We start from the raw sequence: 16,063 nt of genomic DNA on the forward strand, positions 1-16,063 counted from the left end.
ATCCCATCATTTTATATGTATATTTGGGATTATGTTTTCCAGTGTGCATTACTTTGCATTTATCAACATTGAATTTCATCTGCCATTTTATTGCCCAGTCGCCCAGTTTTGTGAGATCCCTTTGTATCTCCTCACAGTCTGCTTTGGGCTTAACTAGCCTGAGTAATTTTGTATCATCTACAAATTTTGCCACCTCACTGTTTACCCCTTTTTCCAGATCATTTATGAATATGTTGAACAGCACAGGTTCCAGTACAGATGCCTGGGGGCAGGGCCATCCTTACCCATATGCAAAGTACGTAGCTGCTTAGGGCACCAGGAAATTTGGGGCACTACATTTCCTGGTGCCCTACTTAGCTGTGTGCTGCTCCAGCCCCTGCTCTGCCTCTTCCCCATGACCCCCGCCCCTGCTCCCCCTGCTCTGCCCCAGCCGTGCCCCCACTCCACCCCTTCCCCTGAGGACTGCAGCAGGGGTTGGGGTCAGCCCTGCCCTGCACTCACCGGGTGGCGGGAAGTGGAGTGACCTGGCTCCAGCCCAGTCCGCACTGCCGGCTCCCAGCCACACCGCCAGTGAGTGCTGGGGGGCAGTTCCCCATGCCCCCCAAGTCCCAAGGCTGGGAGCCAGGGGAGTAGATTGGAGTGGGCTGGGGCCGGGTCACTCCCCTTCCCCTGACCCTGAGTGTGGGGGCAGGCCTGCCCTGCACTCACCGGGCGTCAGGAACTGAAGCGACCCAGCCCCAACCCGCTCCATTCTACTGGTGAGTGCTGGGGGGGGCAGTTTCCTCTCTGCCCCCCAACCCTGCTCCTGCCCCCCCATCCCCCGCGAAGGCCTGAGGCTATCCCCCCACAAGGGGGCTGCATAGGGAACCAAAATAGCTAGGGACAGCCCTGCCTGGGGGGCACCACTATTTATCTCTCTCCAGTGTGAAAACTGTCCATGTATTCCTATCCTTTGTTTCCTGACTTTTAACCAGTTATTCATCCATCAGAGGAGCTTTCCTCTTCTTCCATGAGTACTTACTTTGCTTAAGAGCCTTTGGGGTGGGGCCTTGTCAAAGGCTTTCTGAAAGTCCAAGTACACTGTATCTACTGGATCACCCACGTCCACATGTTTGTTGACCCCCTCAAAGAATTTTTATAGATTGTTGAGACATGGGTTCTTTTTATAAAAGCCAAGTTGACTCTTCCCCAACAAATTGGGTTCATCTATGTCCATATTGATCTGTTCAAAGTTTAAAGAAAATTATCAATGAGGATGTTTAGTCCTTGTTTGCTGTACAAAATTTCTGGACTCACCTTATCAGCAGACTCTATAGTTCATTAATAGCAGTATTAATTTATTGCTTTAGAATAATGAGAACCTCAAAGAGGCTTTGACACTGAAAATTTTAATGTTGCTAATATCTTAAAATGGCATTAATTGATTGAAAGTTACTGAAAAATAATACAACACAAAAGAAAAAAAATTAGACTCAGGAACGTTCCAGACTCAAAAATGTCAGGGTCCAATGTTTCTTTATTCAGTAACAGTAGCAATAATTCAGTTAACATTTAGAAAGGCAGTTCCTCAGACAGTATCTGCATTTTGTATGTGTGTCTGTGTTAATTTTGTGAGTTTAAAAGTACCGGTAGTTTAAAAGTCCCTAAGAAAGTTCCATGGCCCCAGTGTGCTGCACAAGAACAGGTGTTGTGGAGTTATCATTTGTCTCCACCCTCCTCTCCTTTAGAGGAAAGACTAACAAGATAGCTAGAATATGTGACGATAGAGGTGAACTGTTGGTAGGCAAAACAAGAACTGTTGGAGAGAATAAGGCAGGTCTACAGTAGAAATTTTGGCGGTATAATAATATCCTTTAAAGGTGTGAATTTTTATAAGATTTTATAACATACCAGCAAAAAGCCCTCGTGTGGACACAGCTTATTTCATTTGGGGAACTAGCATAAGCTAGTCTGGCAAAAAAAAAAAAAAAAAAAACTCTTGTCTGTATACGCTGTCTCCACTGAGGGTGGAGGTTTGCATGTGTGGAAATGCCAGTAATAGCTACTATACCGACAAACCCTTTCTTGTACAGACCAGGGGCTTGGCTATATGAGGAAGTTAGTGTGTGAATTTAAAGTGCACTGTCTACTCCTCACTAACTCTTGGTGAAATGAAACTCCTCCAGTGCATTGAGTGCCCTCAGGCAGTTTAGCTTAGAACACTTCCAAAGGGCTTTAAGCTAACGCCCACAAAGGAACGCTTAGGGCAGGTCTACACTTAAAATGCTGCATCAACACAGCTGTGCTGCTGTAGCGCTGAAGTGAAAAAGCTCCTACTTTGACAGGACAGAGCTCTCCTGTTGGCATAGCTAATCCACATCACTGAGAGGCGGTTGCTATGTCGACAGGAGAAGCTCTTTCACCAACATACTGCTATCTACATAGGGAGTTAGGTCAGTATGACTATGTCGCTCAAGGGCGGGGATCTTTCACACCCCTGAGCCACGTAGTTACAAATGACGTAGGCCTGTAGTGTAGACCTGATCTTGGTCCACAAGAAGAGTCTATACATAGGGAATTAGTGCAGAGTGCCTAGTGTGCATTACCTGGTGTAAGCCAGCTACTGTGGGCTTTTTCCCTGTGTAGACAAGCCCCTAAAGAAAATTAACCCAGTAGCTGAATCTGCAACTTCAGACCAGCACCTGGACTCACAGTAAAAGAGAAGAGTCCAGACCAGGAATTCCTTGCCAAGGACAGGAGGCTGGAAACAATCATCACCAGTCAGTTAATCACGTTGATAAAACAGACTACCCTCCCTACCCCCAAAATTAAGGAGTACAGGAAAGATCAACTCATTAGTCTTGTCTACACAAACAATTAGCCCATGGCAAAGTGGGGTGCTACTCTATCCTGCCCTACCTTGCTGTGGTCTAACTGTCCACATACACCCTGCTCATGTGTGTCAACACTTCATTAGAGCATTCTGATCCAGCTCCCTTTGGAATGAGCTCAGAGCACATTAACCAACTGTTAATGCGTGTCAGCAGGGTGCACACTGACAATAAGTCCACAGCAGGCTAGTGCAGGGTAGATTCACACCCCAGCTTGCCGTGGTCTAATTGTTTATGTAGCCAAGACCTTTGTATCTTAAACAAAGACCCCCACAGGGAGCCTTTCAGTAACGACTACTTACAAAACAGGGGAAAGGTGAAATCAGACTTATTTAGATTATTAGCAATTTGTTATGATATAAGCTGTACACAGCAAGGAAGAAATATCAGCTGTTTATAGGCAAGGAAATGCTTCATTAATATTTTATGGGTTTAGGAATGTATGTTAATGGTCTAAATATAGTCCCTAGTACCGTGCATGTCCTTCCTTCCTGAATTTTGCCAGCACTACATGGAAGCACTACAAACATGTCCAGCAGCTGAGCAATTATTTTGCACTAGGGTTTATGATTTTCCCCAAGAAGAGGATGCTGCGGGTATGCCTATCAAAAATCATAACCAAGAAGGGCCTGTTGAATTTAATTCGAGGAGGAGCAGAAATTTGACCAGACCTCCATGACATTTCCACGACAGAGACTCCTGCAGCCTCAGTGCCATTCTCATGAATGTTCAATACAGCCTTGTGAATGACCTGCAAGGAAATGAAGCAAAGCTTTACATTGACTATTGAGCCCTGAATAATAGCAAGAGCTAAACTTCTTTATTTTTAAAACACCATTCTTTGGAAAATCAACTGTTAAGAAGCAAGTAGGGTAAGGCCAAGTCTACACTGCAAAGTGTTGTCAGAATAGCTAGGTTGGCCGCACGTGTGAAAAACCCACATCTCCTAGTCGATATAGCAATGCCAGCAAAACCCCCCAGAGTAGAGGTAGCTAAGCTGATTAAAAAAGTGCTTCTGTTGGCTTAGCTAACATTGAGGCGGTGTTAAACTCCTTCTGTTTACCCCTTTTTCCAGATCATTTATGAACGTGTTGAACAGCACTGATTCCAGTACAGATTCTTTGGACCTTTCTGCATTCTGAAAACTGACAATTTATTCCTACTCTTTTTTTTTCCTGTTAACCAGTTACTGATCCATGAGTGGATCTTCCCTTTTATCCCATGACTGCTTACTTTGCTAAAGAGCCTTTTGTGATGGACCTTGTTAAAGGCTTTCTGAAAGTCAAAGTACACTATACCCACTGGATCACACTTGTGTACATGTGTGTTGAGCTCCCCACCAAAGAATTCTAATAGGTTGGTGAGGCGCTATGTTGATAGTTGGCAGAATTCGAGATTTTTTAAAAATAATTTTGATGGATAATATTGATGTTTATTTTTAAGCATTTTTCTATATTTATTTATTGAAATGTTCATAGTTGTGCAAAATTATGGGTTTCTACACTTTTTTCTTTTTATCGATTTACATTTTCACAGTTGCAGGAAATTATGGAACGGAGGCCAATAATAATTATTTAGTGACAGTAGATGTCGAGATTCAAAAAGTTATCCCTTTATAACCATTGAAACACAAATTGTCAACATCACATGTCCAAACATGCAAAGTAAATATCCTTAAATCATTCTCTAATACATTCTCAAGGAACATTTTTTTACTTTGCCTATCTGTAAATTTAGATTATCATTGAGGGAAATATTTTGTTCATTGGTTTGTGTGGCTATGGTTAAATCGACATTTATCGACATTTAGTGATAAAAATGTAGTCCTTCCAAGTAGAGCCATGTGCAGATACAAATTTATATCCATGGATGTGGATATCCACGGATATAAATCGGTATCTGCAGAACTGCAGAGCTCTCCCGGGAACCGCAGCGGCGAAAGGAGCAGAACATGGGGCTGCCGCTCCCAGGAGCCAGTACCTTGCACCGACAGCTCCTCCGGTGTGGCTGTACTACCCCCAGTCCCGCCATTGGGTGGACACCAGGCTCACCAGCAGCTGTCCCTGGTCGTGCTCTTGTATTCAAGTGACGCGCATGCCCCCAGACCGGAGATGCAGACAGCTGTGTGGAAGAGATGGGGGCGGGGCTGCAGGCAGATCAGCAATGCCAGAGGAACTGCTGGGGCGGGGCGCTGGGTCCTGGGAGCGGCGTCCCCACGTTCTGCTCCTTTCACTGCTGCAGTTCCCGGGAGCGCCCTGTGGTTCCACGGATAGAGCTTTATGTCCGTGGATATCTGCATCCACAGATATAAATTTGTATCTGCGCAGGACTCTACCTCCAAGCCTAACTATCTCTAATGAGAGTTAGAGAATATTTTGCCAAGTCCAATTTGTTCTTTTAATAATTATATATAATGGCCAAAATATTATTTTATTTTATACTTGTGTCTTTTCCTGATGTCCTCCAGCCTCTGTACATATAATGTGTAATCCCCTCTAAGCATGTTAATTCTCAATTTTAGCAAAGACAGACTCTCTTTGTCCCCTTTTCTTTGTACCCAAACTGTACCTACTGGTGTCAGAGGGAGTTTTGCCAATGAGTTCAGTGAGAGCAGGATCAAACCCTTCAATGTTATAAAATATAAATGTAACATTTGTAAGAACAGACAAATCCATTTGTTACCATCTTCGTTTACAAACTTACTTTTGAAACCTTTAGTTCAGACTTTCCAGTGATTCCAGACAGATCAGCTTGGTCAGTGAACACATCGATCACACCCATTTTCTGGAATATCTCTTTTATGTCATAGGTACCAGAAATAGAAAATTTTGGAATGTGCAGATATATTGTTCTGTTAAAAAAAAATACAGAAAATTTTTGGCAAATCATCTGATTCAGAGACCACTACAGAATAGGGTCAAGTTGGTGACACTTGTATTTATCTCTCAAACTTAAAGAGTCTGTGTGCTGTATTTGACCAGCAGGTTTGAACAGTGTGTTTGAGTAAGGACTGAGCATCTATAGAACAGAGTTCCTTGTCAAAAGCCTATATTCTCAACTATACCACTTTATGCAAGAGTCCGTGTAGTTCACTGATTCTGGGGCTATTTTATGATGGCCCTGGGCCTAGTGTGGATTAGAGCAGCCTTGGTGGTATTCTAATTTAGGACAGTAGGCTAAGGTGCTCCAACAGGCCATCTGCCACCTGGCAATTGCCAGAGTGGAGTAGTGTTCTGGCCATGTCAGATACCAGTCTCAACATATCCCCTGTGCCAGGGGCATAAGGAAATATGTGGCAAGGTGTGGGGCAAAGGTGCCAGTGCCAGATGGGTACTCCCCACTACCAGGGAATTCATTGGTATGTCTCTCAGTATCAATATCATTAGCCCCATTTACAAATGGAGAGGCCATGTCTACACTATGGGCGCTACAGCAGAGTAGCTGTGGCACTGTAGCTATGGCTCTGTAACCCAGTAGTTTGACAAAATCCTTCTAGCTCTGTAGTCTATCACTGTAGAAACTCCACCGCACCGAGCGATGATAGCTAGGTTGATGGATTTTTCCATTGACCTAACTGTGTCTACATAGAGGGTTAGGTTGGCATAGCTACAGCACCTGGTGGATTTTTCATACCCTTCAACACCATAGCTATGGCGATCTAAGTTTTAAGTGTAGACCTGGCCTGAGGCACAGAGAGATGGTCACACAGTAGATGAGTAGCAAAGCCAAGAAAAGAACCCTGGTCACCTGACTCCCTGCTCAGTGCCTTTCCACTGGACCACACTGCCTCTGCAGTCAGTACAGAGAATGACAACTTGGTGTGTGTAACTTAGACCTGGGTCACCTTTCCCCCCAGTAAAACACATGGGAGGAACCTAAGAGTATGCCTACACTGCAATAAAAGACCCACAGCATGGCTGCAGCTGGCCCAGGTAGACACTCGGGCTGGTATGTCAGCTCTGAGACCCCGCAAGGTGTTGGGTCTCAGAGTCTGGACTCCAGCCACAGTCCACACTCCAGCTCTGCCTGAGCCCCACGAGCCTAAGTCACTGAGACTCCGTGCCACGGGTTTTTACTGCAGTGTAGACATACCCTAGAGGGTAAGTATGGACTAGGGTTCCATACCCTGCCCATCACAGGACCCCCAGGCTCTGGTTCATTTTCTATATAATCTTCACAGGATCATTGGGAGAGCACAGTATTCTGCTCCTCACCTGGTGAGAACTCACCTAGTCCCTGAGCAGACCCTGATTCTGCCACAGAAGCAACAGACTGTGTATGGCCCTCATCACTATGCTAACTGAGTGCCTCACAATTAATGAATAGATGTTATTTTCACTGTTCCCCTGTGAGGTAGGGAAGTATTATCTTCATTTTACAGATGAGGAACCTGGGCAAACATCAGACAAAGTGACTTGCCCAAGGAAATCTGTGGCTGAGCCAGGAACTGAACGCAGGTCTCCTGAGTCATAGTTCAAGGTCCTATCCACTAAATCACCCTTCCCATCTGCCCCTTCTCATGAAAGGAAAGGGAGGCCTGTTCTTTAAGGGGCCCTCTGTGTGCAGATTTCAGTTGAACTATCTGCCCTTAATAGTTTATTTTCATGTGAGATTCTGTCCTAATTTGCAGTAAAACATTTCTCAATGCAGCTGTAGCTAAAAGATTACCTTTCTTTGAAGGCCTTTCTCCATTTAGGCAACGTTTTTTTCAAGAGAGCTTTTTCCACCTCCTTCATTTTTTCTTCATCAGGCAGAATAAACAATGCTACAGCATTTCCACTATAAGGTATTTGCACCAGCCAGCAGGACAGCTCCTTATCATAGTGATGTTTGTAACTGCCCTTGCGGTACATCATATTAACTTTAACAGAGGTTTTCCCAGCCACAAAAAAATCCTCTTCTTTTGTGTATAAATAATTAAAGGGCTCTTCCCAATGGGCTTATGAAAAAAAAAAGAAAGAGAATGCAATTGAATATACTGCAAAGAGGAAATATTAGTATGAATCAGACTAATTCAAGTGCACTAAGCCCACAGGATCTGATCCTGCAACTTTATTTATAGCAAATGTGTTTTATAAGTTGATACACCTCTCGATTTTCTGAAGCTTGGCTTTAGTGCTATTCTCTTAGATGTTTAAAGGCCACTATTAACTGATAGAGTTATGAACATCATGTCTAAACTGAGCCTGTATATATCCATCAGATTAATACATATTGCATAGAAATATAGGTATTTGCTTCAAAGTCAGTTTCTTCCACTCTTAAGTGGGGAAAAAACACATTTGTAGTCTTATAAAATGACTTTCCAGATTGGAGTATTTCCCAGATAGAGCATCTAACAGGCCCAGCAATGATGACAGGGTCCCTTCATTTAAAATATAAATTAAAGTTTCATTGTCCTAGATTTTAGTCAACCTTCAAAAACTCATGGTTGCAATAAACGCCCACATTATAACAATTCTTACCTTTAAAGAAAACGTAGTTAATAAGAATCATTACAGTGAGTGGATCAAGATCCTGGACTAAATCAACAATTTTCCCATGGGTTTTCTTCTCAATGTAATTATTGATCTGTTTCACAGCATTGGTAGAATTGTTAAAGTCACTAGAAAAAACTTCTGATTTATAAAAGTTTTTAACATCTTCTAAAAACTTTTTTAGTGGTTTCAGTCTCTCTCCTAGGAAAAGGGCATTGCCCATATTCAGCTGGATCTCCCTGTCTGGACGGTTTAGCGCACAGATGAGATGGCAAAAGCCTTCATGTATCTCCTTTTCCTGAGTCTTGTTCAGGTCAAAGGTAAGTCCTTTGTGAATCTGATTCAGAGTAGCTGATTTAGCCCCAAGTGCCAGCATTGAAAAGGCAGTAGAGATGCTTATGGGAGAGAAGAAAATATTTTTGTCAGCTGTCTCTGATATAACTTGCTTGTAAAATCTAAATGCAAAGTCAATATTGCTGGGGGCCAGTTTGAAGTAGGTCTTGCTTTCACATGTATAAACTCCTTCAACGGGGCAATTGTGTTCCCTGGTGGATGCATCTTTATGACCACCCCAGTCATTGCGGTGATCAGGCTGACGATGACAATGACTGATTGCTTGAAGTCCAGTCAGTAACAAACACACAAAGAGGGTGGGCTTCATTTTCCTTTGGCTTTATTCTGTAAAATATTTAGATTTACAGAAGTTAGTTAAGAAAATTATTCCTTTTTTCCTGTGTACTATGAGATCTGTTGCTTACTATTCAGTGATTAACACCTGTTGTGGAATCCATTGGAGCTACACTATGGATGAATTTTTGTCCTACTGATATCACATTCCAGGCTAATGTCATAGAACTCACCTTTCCAAGACACAAAAGTTTGCATGTGGCCTTTTTAACCTGTCATGAGCCAGAACTAATGACAGCAGGGCATGGAGCTTGAAACAAAGTGAAATTTTCCTCAAAAATGTAAAAAGCTCACTTTCAAGATTTCACATTTCAGTGGCCAATAACTCTCAGAAGAAATATATGCCTCCTGATAAATTCTTTATGTGATCACATGCTCTCTCAAATGAGATAGCTTAGTTCGTATTAAGGTTCATATAAACTTGCAAAAGACTGAAAACTTTCAGAATACCTTTTCCCAGTAAAAATTGGATCACAAACAGCATTTACTTTTATAATCTATACTTCAGGATTGCTGTTGCTGCTATATTTGCCTTCCACAGTTTTCCAGGTCATTAAAATCTGCTAATTAAATAAAAATGTGCTATAAAACACAAAGTACAGTGTTCCGCACAGAATTCATGCTTTGGTTTCTACTACCAATGATTATTTTTGGTACAAGTTTCCTAAAAGGCAAATACAATGAAAGGGTCATTAATGGATCTCTGGCAATAATCTCTCTGCAGGGACACATGAAAAAGATCTAGATGGCTTCCTAGTATGTTTTTCTGCCATTTTAGTCAAAATGTTGACAGTTTCCCATCATTTAAAATATAAATTGCAGTTACTTTGTCCTAGCTCCCTCCTCCACCAGAACACTAGTTTATAATGGCCCCTTGAATGTTTTGTGTATTTTTGTTTTTTTAAATCAGAATAGGGTGTTCTCTCTACCTGTTACAAAGTTGCCCACAGGTACTTCCATAAACTAAATAATTCCATAAACTAAAGTGCATATGATACAGATAATCAGAAATCAAAGGATCCAAGGAAAAATTAAGACAGTACTCACAGTACATTGCAAAGGATCCTCTATGTCCATCTGATCTGGACTGCTCCTTGATCTATTGATTACTGCTGAACAGTAGTGTCCTCCATTAATCATTAATCAAATCAAATAAAAATGACGAGAGAGGATGCAGAGCAAACAATGATGAAGCTTGTTTTACTGGGACATTTTGCCCACCTTTCACCCATGCAGTGCAGATTCGAGCTACCAGTCAGAGATGGCGGAGTGCAGAAGGGGCAGTGTTTCTTGCTGCCCCCCTTGCCTGCAGAAGCCTCCCTATGCAAACAGTATGTGATTGGAGCTCCACTGGAACTGAAGTGTTTTTGCCCAGGAGTGGCCACTCTTCACAATATGCTTTCCTGGGCCAGGGGCTAAAAGCTGCATGCGTTATTGGTGCTCAGATGACCATAAACTCCCAGCAGAGAGATTAGAATGTGCTACCTATATGAGGAATTCAATGACAGCACATCATGGGAGCCACTTGGGGATTGGGGACAAACTTCCCAGTGGCACCACAAGCTGCATCCTTCACCTCTTTTAATGTATCCCCCATTCTCACACAGTAGAGGAGACAATAAATGTAAGATGGGTCATTTTGGCGAAGATCCTCAAAGATATTTAGGTGCCTAACTCCCAGTCTGAGCCTTTTTACTCCTTTTCACAAGTGATTTTTTTTCTCCCCTCCACAGATTTTGCTGTTCATGCATTTCCTGCCTGGGACCCTGTTCACATTAGACATGAGAGCAAATCAATGGTTTTCTATGGCCAGTTTGGTAGTTTGCATTGCCCACATGTTTATTTTAAAATAACTCTCTGGAGACTCATTTTCTAAAAGGATTGGGTGCTAGTGGGCAGGCATGTGAAAGGTCCTAACTGCTCAGTGGTGCCTCACACAGCCAAATTGCTGCAGGGCCGCAGAGGGACAACAATGTTCCCTCCCTCAAATGGAGGCTAGGGGCAACAAAGGTACAGAGGAAGTGGAAGACGGCAAGCAAAGGTGGAAGGCTGGAGAGTTGGGCTAAATGTATAATGAAAGAGTACCAGTATGAATCACCAACCAGAGAACTGCAGACAATGTCCATTGCTCTATGACGGAGTTACGGAATCAGAAAATGCCTGTGAATGAAACTCTGCCCAGATGCAGGGCTGGCTTTAAGCCGATTTGGCCGATTCCCCAGAATGGGGCCCCGTGCCTAAGAGGGCCCCGCAACGTCCGGGGCTGCCGGTGGAGCGGGGAAAAAAAAAGAAAAGCTGCTTCTCCCCCCTCCCTCCGCACTTGCGCCACCATACAGCTGATCAGCGCAAGCCTGGGAGGGAGAGGTGAGGAGGAAGTGCTTGGGGAAGATGTGGGGCAAGGGCAGGGATTTGGGGAGGGATCCAATGGGGCAGTGAGGGGGCGGGGCTGGGGGCGGGGCTGGGGGCAGGGCCAGTGCGGGGATTTGGGGAGGGATCCAATGGGGCAGGGAGGGGGCAGAGTCGGGGTGGGGCCAGGGCGGAGTTGGGACGGGAGACAATTCGCGTCCCGGCATGGGGCCCCGCACCTGCTAAAGCCAGTCCTGCCCAGATGTGTGGACAAATGAGGACAAAGAATACGAAGTTTTGTCTAGCTCAGCAGTTCTCAAACTGTGGGTTGGGCCCCCAAAGTGGGTCGTGACTCTGTTTTAATGGGGGTGCCAGGGCTGGCGTTAGACTTGCTGGGACCTGGGACTTGGGGTCAAAGCTTTAGCCCAAGCCCCACTGCCCAGGGCCGAAGCCAAAGCCCGAGGGCTTTAGCCCTGGGTAGCGGGGGTCAGGTTACAGGCCCCCGCCTGGGGCTGAAGCCCTTGGGCCCTGTCCTGGGAAGCAGGGCTCAGGCAGGCTCAGGCTTTCAGTCCCGTCTACAGGGGTCTTATTGTAAAGGGGGTTGCAGTGCAATGAAGTTTGAGAACCCCTGTTATAGCTCATTAAATATAGGATGGACAAGGAGCCTGGAACTAGTAGCCTTAAGTCAAGACTAGGAATCTGTGAGGAAAATGGGGGAACTGGAAGCCAGTTGGCTAGGAGAGGGGCAATGAGATTGGATGAGGAACTGGTGGGAGGAGGAGATTGGGGCTAAGAACCACTGGCAGTGGGAAGAGGAGACCAGGATCTGGGGTTAGGGGAGAACTGGGACTGGCTGGACAAAAAGACTAGGGCAAGGGACCAGAGAAGGGACAGTAACTGAGACTGAATGAGGATGAGGAATGAGTGTAAAAACAGTAAGCAATCACATAATTAAAATCTGGCATAATGCATACTCACACTGGGAATGAATTAAGGTTAAATGGGCAACCTTAGTTCTAGCATCATCTGACGTACGTGTGTGTGTGTGAGAATTCCAGGGGATTCTGCTTGTGTAAAGCAGTGGCAATTCAGTGGTTACTAAGGAGGTGGTGTGGAATCCAGATCAAAGCACAGAGCAGAAGGTCAATGACTTATAAAGTAATTGATCCTCCTTCTTATCTTAGCCCAGGCTTCAGGTGACAGATAAATACATTTATGATATATCGAAGCTTTGATAACATTTTCAGGATTTCAGGTAGGGCCAGCTATTCTCTGACCGCTGAAGCTATGGCTATATGTATTCCATACTTATGTTCTTTGGCACCATGTATTTAAAATGGGAACAGAACATATTAGCTGGTGAATGGTTGCAATGTTTCTTTATTCAATAACAATAGCTGTCACTCACAGCTAACATCCTGGTGAAGCAATTCCCAGTTGGTACATTTTAGAAGTTTGTGACCTCAGTTGTTGTTTACCAGTCCCCCAGTCCACTTGCACTGGGGGAGAGCTTTTCTGGAACTTCCTTTGTTTTATGGGAGGCACCAGCAGAAAGCTGGAGCATGCAGAAAATGGGGGTGAACTATTAGTAGAAAAAAGTAGCGAATGTATGAAAGAACCTGCTGGAAAGATAGAACTTGAAAGGAACTGGCTTGGTAGCCTGGCTCAGTCTGCAGCTCCAGACCAGCAGCAGGTGCCTGGGCAGAAGCACAGGGAGTGGACCGTACTTGGGAATATCAAGAGACGGACTGGCAGTACCTACCTGGGAACAGTCATCAATATGTTGAATGGGCTGATAAAACAGATACAAAATAACCCCAAATTTAGTAGTTGAGGACAGCACAAGTAAACTGAGACGCTTTGCAATTTAAACCACAATCCTCCAGAAACCTTATCAGGAATCAGTTTCCAGTGAAGTTTGGGTAACATATTTGTTGACTCCAAATTACAAAACTGAGGAAAAATTAGGCCTCTTTATTAAGGGCTTGTCTACACTGGCAAGTTTCTGTGCAACAAACCAGCTTTTTGCGCTCACACTGCAGGCGTGTACACACTGCCAAGCCACTTTGTGCTCAGAAACTCCTCAGTTGCAGCACTGCAAAAAAACCCACCTCAACGAGAGTCATAAGGCTATTTGCGCAGCGGCTCCAGCGCTCTATTGCCAGTGTAGACACTTGATTGCTTTCTGCGCTATAATTGGCCTCCAGAGCTGTCCCATAATACCTCAAGTGACCACTCTGCTCATTGTTTTCAACTTGGCTGCCCTGAAGGCATGTGCCCCTCCCCTTTCAACACACAATTTCTAACAGCCATTGCGTGCTGTGCTGATCTGCTCCGGGACACCAAGCAAACCATTAATTTGGAATGCTCATGCTGTTAAACATAGAGACAGGTGTGTGTGTGTGTGTGTGAGAGGGAGAGGGAGAGAGAGATTGCTGTGTAGAGAGCCCAGGGAAGGAGCCGGGGGCTGATGTCAGGGTTTCCCCCTCCCCCTGCCTCAGGACTGGTTGCTTCCTCCCGCTGTCTGAACTCACAAGACAGCATGCTGACACACTCTCTGTCCCCCAAAACAGTCTCTTTCCCCCACTCCCTGCCCCAGACACACTCCCCCCCACTTCAGTTGAAAAGCAGCTGGCAATGTAGTAGGATGCTCATGGAACAATGGGATTGGGAAACCTGCATCATGTGAAGCTGTGCCTGCCCCATGAGGCATTGCAAATCCTTCTCAAAGACCCTGCTGCCAGTTGCACAGTGGTATAGCTACCACAATGCCCTGCTGTCTTTGCTGTTGCAAGAGCTGCTAATGTGGATGTGCTCCACCGTCACACACCGAGCACAGTGTGGACATGCAACAGCGGTTTAATTCCAGCAGTTTAATAAAAGTGGTATAACTTGTGGTGCAGAAACTTGCCAGTGTAGACATCCCCTTAGATTTACCTGTTCTTATAATATATGCTTTGGATTTTAGTCAAGGAAGAAATCTCAGGTTTTTTATAGAGTATAGGTAGCTTCTTGACTGCACAGGTAACATAGGTGATTGGCACCCAGATCTGGGCACCTGGGTTAGCCTAGCCTGGGTGAGAGCATATCCACTGTAAACCCTGAGTTGTGGTTATTGTGTCCTTACTATTTCTGCACTATATTTCCCCTGTGTGTATCTGGGAGCATATCCCTTGGCTCTTTGTGCTGAAATACTCCGGGGTTCTTTCCCAGTCAATTGTGGAAGAACTTGTCTGTCCTTCAGGGGAATTGTGGGAAGGGTGTTGGAGGACTATTAGCACTCCAATGATTTTGCTTATGTCCTCACTGCAAAATGAGTTGAGTTGAACCAGAGCCTGGGTTCTAATCCACTGTCCAACAGCATAAGCTATCCAGGGTTTAAAGCACATCCAAGCCTGGGTCAGAGTTTTTCTTGAGTAGAAGTTGGGGTGTTTGGGCTAAAACCCAGGTAAAAGCCCGCATTAACTGTGCAGTGAAGACATACCCTAGGAGTTAGAACATTACTATTTTACTTTTGAGGAATATCTGATAAAATTTAGATATAGTTATTAGCATATCATGGTCTGGACTTGCTCATGGGAATTCAGCCAGCTGTTAATGTCAGCACTTCAAGACATATAGAAGCTGATCCGTTATTTGTCAGTAGCGTTCACCATTTAGCCCCAAAGAGGATGTGGAGTAATAATCATCATTAGGAAGAGCCTGTTGAATGTAATAGGAGGAGGAGAAAGTTAAACTAGAGAATCAGTCTTAAAATCCACAATAGTGGCTCCAGCCATCTCAGCTCCTCTATGAAGAACATTAAATAGGACCTTGTGGACAACCTCCCAAGCAAATAGACTCTAGAAGAGATCAGTGAACAATGGCTGGGGATAAACTAATTTTGTAAAGCAAAGTTCTTCAGAAAGCCAACTAATAAGGAAAGAGCAGGGTAAGAAAAGGATCGGTGGAAAACAAATCTCACTAGATCTAGTCCGTCAAAATTCCCAAGGACTTTAATAGGAGTTTTTTCTACATCAGGACTGCAGAATTAGGCACAAAAATGTGAAAAGACAATGTCAGTTACTTTTACAATGCAATTGCACTGAGGAAAAAGATACCATACTCATACTATAGGAACAGCACAGGATAAGAAACATAGCAAACAAATATAATGTGTCCTGAGTAGGGCATGGTGTGGATTTGTACAGTGCCAACAGACCTGCTAGGAGGCATTGTACCTATATATGGAGGCACAATGTCTCTTGGAGCTCCCTGAAATGCAGAAGGAGCAATTCCAACATTTGCAATGGCAGTAGGAGCAGACCCTTTAATATGATAAAATATAATCACAGCTACAGAGAAATCCACTTCTTTCAAACAGAAATTACCAACTTACTTTTGAAATCTTCTGCTCTCTGGCTCCCGAGTGATTCCGGACAGACCAGTGTGGTCAGTGAACACCTCTGTCATGCCCATTTCCTCAGATCTCTCTTTTTTATCATAGGTACCAGAAATAGAACATTTTGTCCTATACTGATTATTTCGCTGTTCAAAAAAAAAAAGCTGTTGAAACAGCTCATTCGGATAACACTGAAGAACTCGTGTCAGTTAGTGAGATCCGACGGTGCTTTTGCAACAATTGAGGGGTGTTTACATTTGTTTGTGTGAACAGTGTGCTTGACGGAGGACTGAACATATTGG

At 44.2% G+C, this 16,063-nt stretch overlaps 1 protein-coding gene across 2 annotated transcripts; it reads right to left on the reverse strand.

Annotated features, from left to right (window-relative positions):
• Window positions 1-1,498: 1,498 nt before the first annotated feature.
• LOC128836494 (alpha-1-antitrypsin-like) lies at window positions 1,499-15,861 on the reverse strand. 2 transcript variants are annotated; one of them, XM_054026818.1, is made up of 5 exons: window positions 15,759-15,861; window positions 8,336-9,025; window positions 7,539-7,809; window positions 5,574-5,721; window positions 1,499-3,621 (listed from the first exon to the last, which is right to left on the reverse strand). In XM_054026818.1, the coding sequence occupies exons 2-5, from the start codon at window positions 9,006-9,008 to the stop codon at window positions 3,418-3,420; spliced, it is 1,296 nt and encodes a 431-aa protein (XP_053882793.1). In that variant the 5' UTR covers window positions 9,009-9,025; window positions 15,759-15,861; the 3' UTR covers window positions 1,499-3,417. The 2 variants fall into 2 exon arrangements, with proteins under 2 accessions (XP_053882793.1, XP_053882794.1); XM_054026819.1 differs by lacking the exon at window positions 15,759-15,861 and adding an exon at window positions 10,082-10,155.
• Between the last annotated feature and the right edge of the window lie 202 nt (window positions 15,862-16,063).

This window comes from Malaclemys terrapin, chromosome 4 (assembly GCF_027887155.1).
Source record: "Malaclemys terrapin pileata isolate rMalTer1 chromosome 4, rMalTer1.hap1, whole genome shotgun sequence".
NCBI lineage: Eukaryota > Metazoa > Chordata > Testudines > Emydidae > Malaclemys > Malaclemys terrapin.

Bases quoted from the DNA above. Each gene is read 5' to 3' on its own strand.
- LOC128836494 (XM_054026818.1), bottom strand. From the start codon at position 9,008: ATGAAGCCCACCCTCTTTGTGTGTTTGTTACTGACTGGACTTCAAGCA. The intron at 7,810-8,335 runs GTAAGAATTGTT...TTTTTTCATAAG, and splicing joins TAACTACGTTTTCTTTAAAG to CCCATTGGGAAGAGCCCTTT. The intron at 5,722-7,538 runs GTAATCTTTTAG...TTTTTTTAACAG, and splicing joins AGAAAGGCCTTCAAAGAAAG to AACAATATATCTGCACATTC.